Raw genomic sequence first — 15,867 nt, 5'->3', positions numbered from 1 at the left:
GCCGATGGGCGGGCGGGAGGCACCGCGGCCCATCCGAGTCGGCGTGACTGCGGGATGCGCCAGGTACTGGCTTATCAGAGCAAGGGCGCTGCCTGCGGCTCGCCACACCCGCGGCGCCGCCAGCGAGCGCAGGGAGGGACCCGCTCGGGCGGAGAGGCGGGCTTCCGCCCGGATTGACGGCCGGGGCAGCCATCCCGCGCGCGGGAAGGGGGAGAATGACGCCGGAAGGAGCCAATCTGCTGGCGCTGCTGCGGCGCGGGTGGGCCAGACGGCGCGGTGAGCTGCTGGTGTTGGCTGCAGGTGGGTGCGCGCCGTTCGCAGGGAGCGCTGAGGGGGGGGGCGAGCTCTCTGCCGGCAGCGGAGAGGCGGCAGCCCTGGAGACCGCCACAGCCCATAGCCGGGCCGTGCGGCGCTGCCGTTAGAGGAGGGGAGGCCCTTTGCGCATCCCGCCTCTGTTCCCAGAATTAGTCCTTAGAATGAACGGGGCCGCCGCAGGGCGCATGCGCCTGCGGGCCGGGCATGCTCAGTGTGGGCGCGGCGCCGCTGCCCTCCCCGCGGCGGGCGGGGCGAGGGGCGGGCGCGGCGGTAGCGGTGGTGGATGCGGTGGCTGCGGCAGGTTGAGACTGTCACTGCCGCGATGTGGGGCCGAGCCGGGCCATTGGGTGCTGGTTTGGTGCTGGGTGCTTGATAATCACGGCCGTTACATAAAGAACGTAATAGCCCTGTCGCTTGTGTCTGCCGGCGGCGTTGTGCGAGACAGGGCTTCCGTCGTGGCACCGTTACTGGTTAACGGCAGCTGCTTAACCCGGTGCCCTGGCTACATTGAGGCTGCCAAGAAACTGACCCGGGCGCCGGTAGAGCTGACACATGCCGGGAGCTGTAGCAGCGAGGTGGCCTCTGTGGCTTCCCTGGACTTGCTGTTCTACATCGGCAAGAAAAGAGGAGGCAATTGTTCACACACTAGATGCAACACTATGTCCAAACAAAAGCCTCCTAGAGTCTCTGCTCTTTGTTCTGTTAAGAACTGTAATGGTTGTTAAAACTGGATTCCCTTATGCCCTCAATTACAAGCCACCTGTTAAGCATGGAAATAATTTTGTTTACTTTTTGTTTTTGAAGTTGGGCAATGGCTAAAAATGTTTGAAATAGGCCTCAACCATTCTATATTAACCATCTACAAATGATGCAAAAATATTCAAAATAACATTATTGCAGATATTTCTTAAGACTCTTTGTTGTTATAGTTTCGCATTCTTGGCTCTCTGTTAATGTGAAGAAGTGCTGTTTCTATGGTGGTCAAAAATACTGCTGTCTTTCTACCTAAAATAAGTCTCAGTTATAACTGAGTATAGGTTGGCCTTAGCAAAATATTTTAAACACAGAGGTAACTTGTTTTGGGACAAGAAGAGAAGTGTTTCAGCAAGGCATTAGTAGTGGAATTATTTTAAAATACTATTTCCATGTTTCTTCATGACTTATTCAAGCAATGAATGCCATGCAAGTTCCTTTTATCCAGGGACAGAGAAAAAGCTAACTGACAGCAGAGGAGGTCAAAAAAAAGCAAGAGTCAAAAAAAACCCTCAGGAAAATGCTGTTCACCAATACCAAATGGTAGCTGAGTATTATGTTTCAAGCATTGTTTTCTGCACACTTTGAAAAGGAAGTTGTAGTCTTATCTATATTTAGCTACAGATATGTGATAATACTGATAGAATATGGAGTTTAGCTAGTTCCCAAAGAACCCTCAGGTTTCATTAAAACGTTGGACTTGTTCATGCCTTCTCCTTAGATGTAAATATATAGCAGTTTTCTTCACTAGCAGATTTATTGACTTTTTTTAAAAAAAGCAGAATGTGTAAATGAAAAATTTACACCTTCAAGGTGCATTGTATAATATGTAATATAATTAGGAATATATTCAATACAAATCCACATTTTAGTTATAAGACATGTTATAATAATAAGGTATGTTAAATTATTCTATAAATATGCTAAATATTGCATGTATGTTTTAAAAAAAACCACATATTTTAATCACATACAGAAATGATAAACTACAGAACCTAGAAAAGCCAGGAATTTGCAGTTATTTTTGCCAGAATTAGAAGTACAGCATAGCATTTAAATTCTCCTTTTCTGAAAAAGGAAAATTACAGTTCTTGAAGTTTTTGAGCCAGAAAACAATTTCCAAAGGAACTTGAGGAGTGAGAAATTTAGCTTTAGGATTAATCCAGTCAGCTTGAGTTCTTTTAAGTGATTATGTTCTTTATCTTAATGGATTCATGTGTTTGTAAGAGGATATGCAATTAAATATCACTGCTTGCAGACAGGGAATCTTCCATTTTTGTAATGTCTCCAGGAATCAGTACAACTTCACTGCTTCCTTCTACTACCATGCTGGGGATTTTTTTTTCCATGCTGTTTTTTTCAATCACTTCTAAAGAACCCAGAGCTTTCAAGTCTCTGTGTCTTTCTTGGATTACTGTCTCAACATGTATTATTGATAAATGCCATTTTTGTGGATTAAATGTCTCTAAATGTCACATGCATCTTTTTTGATTGTCTAAAAGTGATTGACTGAATATTCGTTTTCTTGAAGTTTAGTTATTTATGAAAAAGCTGTGAGACCCAGTTGCATCTATATTTCCAGACACGAACCTTGAATTCTGTGATTGACTGGTTTCAATCTTAGACAGTGACAATCAAAACAATCATACAAAAGTACAGAATTTTCCACTTAATAATTTTAATATTATGACATTCTCAACTTCATTAGCACATTTAAAGTTCTGTAACTGTTTTATCTGTCAGTCGCAGCATATTTTGACTGTTGGTTTAACAAAATCTCTTCAGCAAAAGTGTTTATGAATATATATACTTTATATGAGTATGTTCTGATCAGTGCTCTGAAGTACAGTAGATCCTGCACAAACAAAAGCTCATCTTTGCTCAGCTCTGCAGTTCTGTTTGCTTTGCTGTGTCAAATCTGGTGGAATGGCTATCAACACTATTTCTAGAAGGCATATTACAGTGGTTAAGATCTTAGTGTATACCTATTGAGATATTCTGAAAAGGGCTGTCCTGAATGTTTTTTGGACTCCTACATAAGTTTAATAGTATGCTGTGTTTATAGTCTCTTAGTATATAGGATTCAATACTCAGGTTATGACATTGGTAGTTAAAAAGGCAGCTGGACTTTCCAAAGGATAAGAATAAATATAAACAAATAAATTACAGTCTTCAACTTCAGAATTCTATCTAAGAAAGATTATTGATGGTGCCAACTAAAAGTAAATCTTTATGTCTTGTAACTCTCTTTGGAAAGGGAACAGTAGTATTTGTGATCTTAAAGAATTCCTCTGGAAATTCAGTATGTTTGGTAGCTGTTTGCTTGGTATACAGGTATTAAGGTCACTTAAAAACTTCCTTGTAGGTTTTACCAATAGATTAGATACTACTTGTAGGAATGTGTGAATATCTCATATTTTGACTTTGATAGGCTTGACAGACTTCTTAATGTGGTTACCTGGCATGTGGGTCAATAAGCTCATTATGTTCTAGGCTGTGCCATGCCTTATCATCTTGGGAAAAAGACAGTATTAAACCAGAGGGGTTTTGTGAACAGCAGAACTAATGAGATCTAGGTCCTTACTAGTAGACTTTGTGAGAGACCATAAGAGTGCTCTTACCCTCAGAGCTCCCAGGTGGTCTCTTAGTTTATCCACCGTAATGACCAAAATTGTCTTACCATCGTCAGCCTCCTTCTGTTCAACTGTTAGCTGCTTTGTGGCCACAGGTAGGCTGGCCACTTCTTGCCACTTAACTGTCAGGTGTGCAGAGTGTCTTCCCCCTCAAGTGGAGATCTGTACAGAGAGCTTTGAGAGTGATGTACATCTCCCCAAGCGTGTATTACATGGGGTTGACCTTAATAATTTTTAAGTCTGTATCAGATTTCACTGTAATGGCCAAGAGGCCACCTGTTTGATGTGACTTTCAAACAGAAAAACAAGGCAAATGTATTACTTTTAAGGGATTTAGGGTTGGGTGGGGGTGAGGGGTGGCCTTGTTTTGTTGTTTTCTAGAAAATCAGGCTAACAGCTAACCAGGCATTTGTAACTGGAATCCTGTAGGTGGAGCATATACAAGGAAGCTTGTTGCCCAGCTTTCCTGAACTCCAGATCTACATAACGTAAATCTGAACCCCCTACATTTTCTACTCGTTTGTTAGTACCTTGATCAAATATTTATAAATATAACTATTGATTAATTCATATGGCTTTGTGGAAAAATCCATGAACTAATTATAAATCCTAGTTGGCCTCGTTTAACATACCAAGTTTCAGCTGAATTACTAAGGCATTTTGGAGGGCTCTAAAATTATCAACAGGTCCAGTAAAATGGTAAATTAGTACCAGAATTTTCAAGTAAAGCAGGAATTGTGTACAAGGGAGAGATGAGAATGGAACTTTTCCTTATTTATCTTTTTAATGGAATGTACAGGAAGGTGAATTAGGATAAGCCATAGAACAATATTCATTAGTATCTTCCTCAATGCTGGGCAAAAATATTAGAGGTACACTGCTAAACCTTGCTTTTAATAAAATATAAGAAGACACTTCTATTACAGATTAGGATTAGGATTCACTATATGACCTGCAAATTGGAATAGTTAGAGACTGATAAGGTGTTACTGTACAACAAATCTGATATTAGTGAAAGAAATATGAGGTCAAACTGGAGTGGGTGAAGAGGAAATTGCAAGAAATAATAAAGAAAACAAAAAAATCAGGCTTATAAATGGACTTTGGAAAGTTTAACATTTTTTCCTTCTACTAAAAGTAGAGGAACTATCAGCACTCTGGATAATTATAAGTATACAGAGGAAAATTTACTCAAATGACAGTTTTGACAGAAGAGCAAATACGTTAATCGATTGTGTAGTGAAAAGATTTTCAGTCTTGGCACCAACGTGCTGAGATAGTCCTTCTGTGGAAATACAGGTGATAAAAGAAAAATGCCTGAAATATAGATTGCTTTTATGAAAGTGATGCTATGACATCTTTGCCTAAAATAGCAGAGAATGGATGACATTAGATGTTTCCATGTTCATTATACAAAGATAAATATTACTTAAATTGGTAACTTCACCTACAGGAAGCAACTTGTAGGCCACAAGTTCTAGAAATTATATGTAAAAGGTGATAGATTATCTATTAGCAGCTCCAGAATTTTATGGAAAGGTTTAGAAAAAGTGATACTTTACTTGATATCAAATAAACCTTGAAATTCACTTTTTAAAATTCAAATGTGGGAAACTAATTTTACTGAAACAACTCTGATTTTTATGATTCAGTTTTTTGAGGAACAGGCTTTTAACTTCATAAGAAAAGAGTATTCTAGAAAATTCTGATATACAAAAAAGCTTTATGGTTTATGGAAGTTTATGAGGCCATATATTACCAGAATAAATGGTGGTCTTGTTCTTCTGTATTTTCCTAGTTCCTCAGGCTTAGAATGGAAAAAGTGAATACGTGAGATTGTCTGGCCATGGGAAGGAGAAGATACCTGCTCCAAGGGTGCCAGTGCTGGCAGCAAGATCAATGGATCTCTTCTATTCCAGGAGACATGGAGGTCTATTTGTGGTTGGAGCTACCTACCTAGATAAAATATAGATCAGTCTGCTGTGAACATACCTCCCTTCAAGAAGACTGATTGATGGCTTAGTTTGCTCTGAACGTTATCCGATGAGCCTTTTCGTTAAATTAAAAACCAAAACCAATATTTTTCTGGTTTCTTGGTTTGGCTTGGAATTTTTTTATCCCCTTCTCTGTCAATTCAGGTGGGACATTATCTGTTGCTCATTTTAATTGGAATAATGGAAGCAAAATCCTGCAATAGAAAAACAGTGGAATGTTTCCTTAAGCTTTAAAATAGACAAGCTTGGCTTAAATTTGCAGAAAGAGCAGTTTATGCATCTGTAGCAGTACAAGTAGCGCTTTAAACAGGTGTAAATCAAATGTTAACAGAGGGGGTGTTTTTTAAGTTGGCAAGGTGGAGTGAAATATTTTTCTTGTAAAAAATAGTAAAGGCCAATTTACCATACAAACAATGCATTTCAGTATAGGTTTTTTTACCAGAAAAACTTGGCTGCTGAAAGGGAGATTGCACTGTCTTAAATTGGTTCTGAAGCCAGTTAATTTACACTACTGTAAATGAAGCTCATAGCGTGCAGCACGCTGTGTAAGCAAACACAAAGCTCCCTAGCAAAACCAGAGGTACAAGGTAAAATCAGTATCAATTGACTAAATACTCAAAGATGCCCTGTCACCAAACCACCTCTAAGTGAACCCATTTGGTAAAGCCTCAGCAATCCTGTGATTAGGCCAGGCTGTCCGAGTTGGTTATTTCAGTTTGGAGTGCTCCGTGGGAACCACTTAGAAAGCAGTATAGTAGCCTGTATCTACCTTCCACTGCAAGACATAGGGAAACCATTGGTTTGCTTTGAGTTTAGGGGGTTTGTAGTATACTGATGAGCCTTTTGAAATCTAAAAATACCTAACCTGAGTTTTCCTTTCCCATCTTCATTTTACATGAAATTGTGAGAGTTTGGAGTTCTTTGAGATTAAGCCTAAGACTAGTCTTTTTCTTAAATGATGATTACAGATTTTTAACACACTCCATGGTGTGCTTCCTGTGGACTTTATTGAAAAAAAATTGTACAGGTGGGTACTATTTCTAGAGTTGTTCTTTGATATATATCAGATATTTTACTTTTCAAAGTATGTTATGTGTATATGTTTTGCAAAATAGAAGTATTATTATCAAATTCAGTGTAAAAGTCACTTAAAACACAAATTTGTAACTGCATAGGACTTACATTTTGCAGCATTGAATTTGGGTTATTTTTGTTTTATAATATATTGATTTCATTTTAATTTTCTTTAATAGTAAGAATCTAGAGTCAATCACTTATTTTTCCATTTCAGGAACAGATTGAAGAAACCATGGCCAATCAACGGGATTACATTAGCAGACCTATTTGCAATGGAATTTCTGTTCCTGAAAATAAAATAAATTCCTTAGTGGCTGAAGGTCATGGACAACAAATTCTAAAAGTACTACAAAAGTTCAGAGAACAAAATATATTTTTTGACTTTAAAATTCTTGTGAAAGATGAAATAATTCCTTGTCATCGTTGTGTACTGGCAGCGTGCAGTGATTTTTTCAGGTAAACCTAATTTTGTCATGAGTTTGCAGAAAATGGATTGTAAATTCTCTGGGAGGGAAGGAATATTATTACAAAAGTTTAAAAATAAATCATCACAACTTATATATGTCTACAGAGTTTTGAGCAAAACATTCAAACATCATATGAAGGATAGCAAAAAAAGAGAACCAAAATGAAACTAAGAGTGTTGGATGCCTAACCATACCCCAAATTCATCTGTTTGTGTTTCCAAAGTGACATGAGGATTCTATGAATTTGAGATTCAGACAGCAGTCTATATTCTGAAATACAAATGTCAAATCATAAGTGCATGGTTCTCCTGTTAGGTAGAATTGACAGTTTGTGTATCATTAAGACTTACACAGAGGAATTGCAGATAAATTGTACATTGCTATGGAATGGGTCTGGATTTTATTTGTTTAAGATGAGGGGACAGTAAAGAAGAGTTTGTATTCAGAGGTATTTAAACATATTTTTTCTTAACTACAGATTTCAGCCTTTCAGTATGAAGTGGATCTGTGATCCTTATAGTGCTTAACGCTGTGCAATCTTAAGGGACAGATCATTCACATACAGGATTTTAATTTATGAAGAACCTTGCTAGCCGTATTTGTAAGGCTCAAGCTTGCAATTCCACACTGAAAGTCTGTTTCTAAATGTACTTTTAACTAAAACACAAAGCTAAGAAGCTCTTAATGAAAAGGAAATGACCTTGATTCAGTTGCCCATACATAGATGACAAGCGTTATTTTCAAGTGGCCAGGTGCATCCCACAGTCAATGGGAGTCTGTCCACAGGCGACAGGTAACAGAAGATATAGGCTAGACGTGTTCCTAGGACTATGAAAAAGGAAGTGGTGTAGATGAAATAAGCTACGTTTCCACTAGTAGCAGATTTGTTTTTCCTCTGACACACAGAACTATTTGCATTTCAAGTGTTTACTGCTTGACAGCACAGAGATGCTCTGGTAGAAAGGAGTATTATGATGAAATAGCTTCCAGTGTAATTTTCAGTACAGAAGTTATGCACATGGTAACGTGTTTTTTTCACTACCTAGAGGCTCTTCAGGTTAAAATTTGCCAGGAGAGACTTCTCCTTGTGTTTAGTTGATGACAACAGCCATCAAATTTATAAGTTGTCCTGGAACACAGAGCCCGTATATTACCTTCAGGGAACAAAATGGACCTAAGCACACTGGGTAAATTTTAAATGAAGCACATTTTGTCGTCATTGGTCTTTGGACTTCTCTTAGTTCAGGTTCATTTTGTAAACCCAGGATTCAGAATAATTTTGCTCCCTGCTTTTTAGCTTTCAGAATCAAAGCTTTTGCCTAGATAGCTCTTCTTCTACCGGTATTGTTCAGCTGCTATTTAAATCTGTAATTTAGAGATTTCTATCATACCTCTTGGGTTAATGAGGAAAGGATTCTAAGGATGATCATTCAGTATGCGGAAAGGGATTTGGGATGTAATTGTCTTTTTTTAATTTTATGCTCTTGTTCTGGAAGTCAGACAAGTTCCTGCTTTACCTGATGTTCACTTTCCAGAGAGTATGCTGTACACAGTGATTTTTTTTTTCCTCTTTGTCTACACAAAAGTATGGGATTTTAAAAATCCTTCACTATATAGATACTAATTATACAACTGAATGACGATAAATACTTTTTTAAACAGGAACTATCTATGACACGTTAATAATTCAGATTATATACTTAGTATTTGACAGTTTATATAAATCTTTCTCCACTTTTGTCAAATTCAGAAGCTGTTGCTATCACAGCCTGATACTTAGGCTCTGGAAAGGTGGGGTAAGGGATCCTGAGCACTCTTCAATTGCCAGCACTTACTGGCTTGGAAAATTATATGTTGCCATGTTAGATTGTGTAAAATACTTAAATGTTATTACATATGTAGTAATAAAGTAGTCAATGTTGTTATAACATTTGCACAAATTTACTGATTAATAGTTTTTTCCTCAATTTCAATCATCATCTTTGTATTCGGTCACAATTCTATTTTTGCATGTTTCATTGTCATTTAATCCTATGTCAAAATCTCTTTTTTCCTGACATCTGCCTGTAACCATATATCTATCTGTCAACTCTAAAAGAATAATTAGTTTCCTCATGTTTTTTCTCTTCTTTGACCCCTGACCTACCTCATTACCAAGTAACCCTTGTGACAGGGGATACAGAGAATGCAGACTGACTGAATGCCGTCTTTGCCTCTGTCTATATTGCTGGAGACTGTCCTCAGGAGCCCCAGACTCCAGAGGAAGTCAGGTTAAAGGAGGAATTTTTTTTGGTTGATGAGGACTGGGTTAAGGATCAGTTGAGCAGTCTGGATGTACATAAATCCATGGGCCCCGATGGGATGCACCTTTGGGTGTTGAGGGAGCGGGTAGAAGTCATTGCTAAACCACTTTCCATCATCTTTAGTAAATCATGGAGAACAGGAGAGGTGTGTGAGGACTGGAGGAGAGCAAATGTCACTCCAGTCTTCAAAAAGGGTAAGAAGGAGGAGCCAGGGAACTACAGACCGGTCAGCCTCACCTCCATCCCTGGAAAGGTGATGGAACAACTTATCCTGGGTACTGTCTCCAGGCATTTAAAGGACAAGAGGCTCATTAGGAGCAGTCAACATGGTTTTAACAAAGGGAAGTCACATTTGACCAACCTGATAGCCTTTTATGAAGATGTAAACAGGTGGATAGATGGTGGTAGTGCAGTGGATGTGGTTTATCTGGATTTCAGTCAAGCATTTGAAACCGTCTCCCACAGCATCCTGGCAGCAAAACTGAGAAGGTGTGGGCTGGATGATCAGGTAGTGAGGTGGATTGTTAACTGGTTTAAGGGAAGAAGGCAGAGAGTTGGGATCAATGGTGCAAGGTCTAGTTGGAGGCCTGTATCTAGTGTAATCCCTCAGGGGTTGGTGCTGGGACCAGTACTGTTCAATATATTCATTAATGACCTCGATGAGGGAACAGAGGGCACTGTCAGCAAGTTTGTTGATGATCCTAAATTGGGAGGAGTGGCTGACACACCAGAAGACTGTGCTGCCATGTCATACGACCTGGACAGGCTGGAGGGTTGGGCAGGGAGAAATCTAATGGAATTCAACAAGGGCAAGTGTAGAATCTTGCATCTGGGAAAGAAGAACCCCATGTACCAGTATAGGTTGGGGAGTGAACTCTTAGAGAGCAGTGTAGGGGAACGGAACCTTGGGATCTTGGTGGACAGCAGGATGAGCATGAGCCAGCAACATGTCCTCGTGGCCAAGAAGGCCAGTTCCAAAAGGACAGGGAGCTGCTGGAGAGAGTTCAGCGCAGGGCCACAAAGATGATGGAGTGGAGCATCTCCCTTACGATGAAAGGCTGAGGGAGCTGGGGCTCTACAGCTTCGAGGCGACTGAGGGGTGACCTCATTTAGTTTTACAAATACATAAAGGGCAGGTGTCAGGAGGATGGAGCCAGGCTGATCTCAGTGATGTTCAATGATATGACAAGGGGCAATAGGTACAAGCTGGAACATAAGAGGTTCCAAAGAAATACAAGGAAGAATTTCTTCACTTTGAGGGTGAGGGAGCACTGGAACAGGCTGGCCAGATGGGTTGCAGAGTCTCCTTCTCTGGAGACATTGAAAACCCACTGGGACGAGTTCTCTAGGTGGCTTGCTCTGGCAGGGGTGCTGGACTAGATGATCTTTCAAGGTCCCTTCCCGGCTTTGAGATTTTGTGATTCTGTGAATGCACCTGTTACACATTCAGCCATTTGTTCAGCCTGCAATTTTGAAGGCCTTTTTTCTGTTAATTTTCTGTGTTCATCCACAGTGCGTGACCCAAATCACAGGCCTTTTCTACTGTGTATTTTTAAAATCAGCCTTTCTTGCTCAAGTTGTTGAAACTGATGCTGCCCCAAACAATTTCACATTTTCTGTTACATTGAGAGCTGCATACTTCATTGTGCTCTGTGAAAATCCATAGAAAACCCAGGTGCTGCCATCATTTTTATGAGCCATCACTTTGAATAATTTAATACCACTCCTTCAACCATACCAAGCAAATGCATTGTTCTTACTTATGAGAACCTACGCATTTTTTAAATAGACAGCCTGTCCACCTTATTATACACCTGTGACTGTCCCCTTCCCCGCACATCAGTGTTCTCTGTTGTTTGCTAGATCTTTAATTTGTTTGTATATCTTCTATATTTTATTCACAGAGCCATGTTTGAAGTTGATATGAAAGAACGAGATGATGGCAATGTTACTATTAGTAATCTATCACCCAAGGCAGTGAAAGCTTTTCTTGATTACGCTTACACAGGAAAAACAGAGATAACAAATGATAATGTGGAAATGCTCTTCCAACTGTCATCATTTCTTCAAGTTTCCCTCCTTTCAAAAGCTTGCAGTGACTTTCTAATAAAAAGTATTGATCTTGTGAATTGCTTACAGTTGCTTTCTCTATCAGAAAGTTACGGTTCTGTCCGCTTATTTGATCATGCACTTGATTTCGTACAGCACCACTTTTCCTTACTGCTTAGATCAAGTGATTTTTTGGAGATGAATTTTGAGATATTACAAAAATGTCTGGAGGCTGATGAACTAGATGTGCCTGAGGAAGAATCGGTGTTGAAAGCTGTCCTTCAATGGACTAAACACAACTTAGAAACAAGACAGAAATACCTGCCTAATTTGATTAAAAAGGTGAGACTACACCAGTTACCTGAGAAGACTTTGCAGGACTTTCTACATTCTGAAGAACTCTTACTTAAGAGTGCTAATTGCTCAGTAATAATCAATGATGCAGTTAAAAGTGTGCAGAACTTTAGTGGACTGTTTCCAGATGCACGTCCTTCAACAACAGAAAAATACATATTTGTTCATAAAACTGATGAAGATGGAGAAAACAGACATACGTTCTGCTATAACATCAAAACAGATAAATGGAAGGAACTGCCCCATACGCACATGATTGATCTTCCAGGGTCAAGTTTATCTAGCTACGGAGAAAAAATATTTATAACTGGAGGATGCAAAGGGAATTGTTATAGGACAGTCAGGCTTCATATTGCTGAACCATTTCATGATGCCACTGACCAAACCTGGTGCTACTGCCCAGTCAGCAATGAATTCTCCATAGTGTCAGCTATGAAAAAACCGAGGACAATGCACACATCTGTTGTAACCTTAAATCAGCTGTTTGTAATCGGTGGAAAGACCAGAGGAGCTCAAGAAACCCGAAGTCTTTTGGATGTAGAATCCTATAATCCTCTTTCCAAAGACTGGAAATCTGTAAGCCAATTACCAAGAGGTATCTATTACCCAGAAGCAAGTGCATGTCAGAATATAATTTACGTCCTTGGCTCAGAAGTAGAGATCACTGATGCCTTTAATCCATCTCTTGACTGTTTCTTTAAGTATAATGCTATGACTGATCAATGGTCTGAGCTTGTTGCAGAATTTGGGCAGTTTTTCCATGCAACACTAATCAAAGCTGTTCCAGTGAATTGCACATTGTACATATGTGATCTCTCCACCTACAAGGTCTACAGTTTTTGCCCAGAAACCTGTGTTTGGAAGGGGGAAGGATCTTTTGAATGTGCTGGTTTTAATGCAGGGGCAGTTGGGACAGAAGACAAAATTTATATATTGGGCGGTGATTATGCTCCAGAAGAAATCACAGATGAAGTTCAAGTCTACCATAGTAGTAGGTCTGAGTGGGAAGAAGTTTCACCAATGCCAAGAGCCTTAACTGAGTTTTACTGTCAGGTCATTCAGTTTAATAAATATAGGGACCCCTGGTCATCTGTACTTACCATTTGCTCTGGAGAATTTTGAAACTCCTGAGTCTAAAGAATCTACTTAAATGCACAAGTATTAGAACAGATTTTTTTGGTATTAATTTACAGATGGAGAAATATGTACTGTTTTATTCAAATCTTCAGTTTAAATTGTATGTTATAGAATTGCTTTTGGAAGAGTCCATTGTCACTCATGATAGTCATTATATAGAAAGTATTACTTAATTTTTTAAGCAAGGCTTCTCTGTAATTATCTGAATTGTTTGAAAAATATTACTTTTCCAAAAAGCATAATAATGAGGAGTTCATTGTGTAGTATGTGCCATTATTTCTGTAGTGTTCACGGTTGTCCCAGTAGACAAATTGCTGAGTGAGAAAACTGACTGTGATACTGTTTTCCCTATGTAACTGAAGTTAAAAAAAAAAAAAATGATATTACTGTCATTTTATTTAGGTTTTATATCCATATACCTGTAAGAATTCATTGTCAGCTTTATCTTAATAGAATAACCTTAGCAAGGGCAAAAGCCAAAGTGACCTTCACAGCATTAAACCCAGGTATCTAACTTGAAGAGACCGATATTTACTATCATGTTACTTCAGCTCTTCAGTTTCACCAGTTTTTCTCCATCCTTGTGCCTTAGTAGTAGCTGTACTTCCCGTTTTCATCCCATTAACTGCAGCAAGATAAACTTCGGTAACATACTGCAGGATGGGCAAGATTTCTACAGGATGGATAATTCATGTGGTATCTTTGCTTCAGTCATGCTGTTAACTAAAGAAAAACCACTTCAGGATGTTTTCTAACAGAAGTCTTCCATCTCTGAGGTCTCCAGTGCTACCTACTAAGCAGCCTCTAGCTGTACAGTAAATTTTATTTGTTACTTCGGTTAACTACGGGAAAAGTTTGTATCTTGTCGTGTATCAGAATCAAAGCCACAGAAATCCTTGTATTTCAAGTCAAAGTAAATAGTATTTGTGAGGTGAAAGAATTCCTTTTTAAAACTTCTATAGTGGTTTAAATTGAAACACTTTATCTTGTACATCATGGTAATTTTAAGCATTAAAATACTACAGGGTAAACATGACACAGTATATTCCTTGATATACTTTCAGTAGTCATCTGTTATAATGTTAAAATTGTAATGGACTTTTAGTATTAATATTAGTCTAGGCATACCCTGTGAAGTAAATTTGACCCCATGAAGTGAAAGTCAGACCTGTGTCCTACAGAAGGACACTGAAACTACCTAGGTTTCATAAATTAATTTGTAATCTTCCACAGCCTGAGAATTTTCTTTCTTACCAGCTATTTGAATAAGATATTGGGAGCCCTTAATGTTCCATGTAAGTATTGTTTAAGCACTAGGGTTGTCTTATGCCACTCAGAATAGTTCTAAACATCTAAGCACATCTTCTCCAAGCAGTCTAAAATGGAATGAAACTTAGTGAGGTGTCTAAAACTTCTTTCATGTGGCTTGAGACAACCACCGTAAGTCAACGTCACATCACTGCTGCATGTACTTTTGGCAGAACTTGGGCTCAGCATTAATACTCAAAGCTGAATATTGCCTAGCAGCATATTTCTGTTTTAAACAGTAAACAATGGGAAGATCCAATTCTGTGATTGACTATAGTTTGTTATAAGGTACGTTTATAAATTTAGATAACTTTCATCATAAATATTTTCATAAGGATGTAAATGAAAATTTATGCATATTTGGAGAACATGCTAATAGAGTGGAACCCTCCCACTCAATACTTTGTGTTAATATGTGTGTCGGTTCTGTAGAAATAAATAGCTGCTTGTTAACAGTATTTCAGGCAACTTCCACATTTATTTTACTCTTTCCATAGTGAGTCTTCAAATCATAGCTACTCTTAGCTAAGGTAACCTTTAGAATACCATCCTGAAACACAAGCATTTTATATTGGAACACAACTATTTTTTGTTAGTGCAAAACAGATGTACTGAATAGTTTAGGAGACACGGAGAATACTACTCCTGCTTACCAAAATAGGACAAAAATAGGCATAAAGGATTAACATTAACAAAGCTACTCAAGGTAGCATAGAGACCTCATTAACCATTAATTATTGCAACATGTTGCTTCATACAAGGCCCAATTCTCCATTGCCTGTGTTCCTGTGTTGTTTTTATACCTGAGTAGTATGAGTATGTGATTTATGCAATGAGCATAGTAACATATTAAGACCATACTACATGGGTATAAATAGCTATGCACATTGGAGGAGACTAAAGAATTGTGACAGTTTTTTTTCAACTGCCACTGTCATGACCAAATTTCTGGGTCACATAAACAGTGAGTCAGTCAGTAATTCAGGTGATGCTCTTTCCTCACAGCAAATATTTTTGTCAGTCTTCCACCCAGCTACTTGCTACATGTATAAGCCTGTGACATATGACATCAGAAGGAGCAATGATATATGTGGTAAATTACTCATTATTAGACTATATAGCAAAATTTAAATTATTTTGGAAAATGGGCACACTTCTTTAATATTCTATGCTATATTTGCACAGGAACTAATGTCAGTTCCCAGTTTGACAAATCATTCCTGGATTTCAAATAGAGCTTAGCTTTCCTACTCAGTGATCAGGAAATAATGTAGTAGTGTCAGTTACTTTATACCATCGCTTACAGACAAGTTACTGTGAAATAGTAGTACTTTTCTTCAGTTCTGTAGGTAAGCCTGTATTACAAATCACAGAGGAAAAATGTCATTTGCCACAATTCCACATACAGAGAGTTAAATCTGATTGCAGAATAGAGGGCAGGAGAAACTGTGGTAGAAAGTCGTGGTAAAACCCAAGG

At 38.7% G+C, this 15,867-nt stretch overlaps 1 protein-coding gene across 6 annotated transcripts; it reads left to right on the top strand.

Annotated features, from left to right (window-relative positions):
- The first annotated feature begins 88 nt into the window (after positions 1-88).
- KBTBD3 (kelch repeat and BTB domain containing 3) lies at positions 89-14,670 on the top strand. 6 transcript variants are annotated; one of them, XM_061991796.1, is made up of 4 exons: positions 89-300; positions 6,664-6,722; positions 6,987-7,228; positions 11,447-14,670. In XM_061991796.1, exons 3-4 carry the CDS (start codon positions 7,005-7,007, stop codon positions 13,065-13,067), a joined length of 1,845 nt encoding a protein of 614 aa, XP_061847780.1. In that variant the 5' UTR covers positions 89-300; positions 6,664-6,722; positions 6,987-7,004; the 3' UTR covers positions 13,068-14,670. The 6 variants fall into 6 exon arrangements, with proteins under 6 accessions (XP_061847780.1, XP_061847770.1, XP_061847808.1 ...); XM_061991778.1 differs by lacking the exon at positions 89-300 and adding an exon at positions 5,750-5,839; XM_061991786.1 differs by lacking the exon at positions 6,664-6,722.
- The last annotated feature ends 1,197 nt before the right edge of the window (positions 14,671-15,867 follow it).

Source organism: Colius striatus, chromosome 1, assembly GCF_028858725.1.
Source record: "Colius striatus isolate bColStr4 chromosome 1, bColStr4.1.hap1, whole genome shotgun sequence".
NCBI classification, from domain to species: domain Eukaryota; kingdom Metazoa; phylum Chordata; class Aves; order Coliiformes; family Coliidae; genus Colius; species Colius striatus.
This window is presented reverse-complemented; position numbering and strand designations above follow the sequence as displayed.

What these genes read in the sequence shown, in the direction of transcription:
- KBTBD3 (XM_061991786.1), top strand. Translation starts at nt 7,005, where the DNA reads ATGGCCAATCAACGGGATTACATTAGCAGACCTATTTGCAATGGAATT. An exon ending in GCGTGCAGTGATTTTTTCAG is followed by an intron (nt 7,229 to 11,446) that starts GTAAACCTAATT and finishes TTTTATTCACAG; the next exon opens with AGCCATGTTTGAAGTTGATA.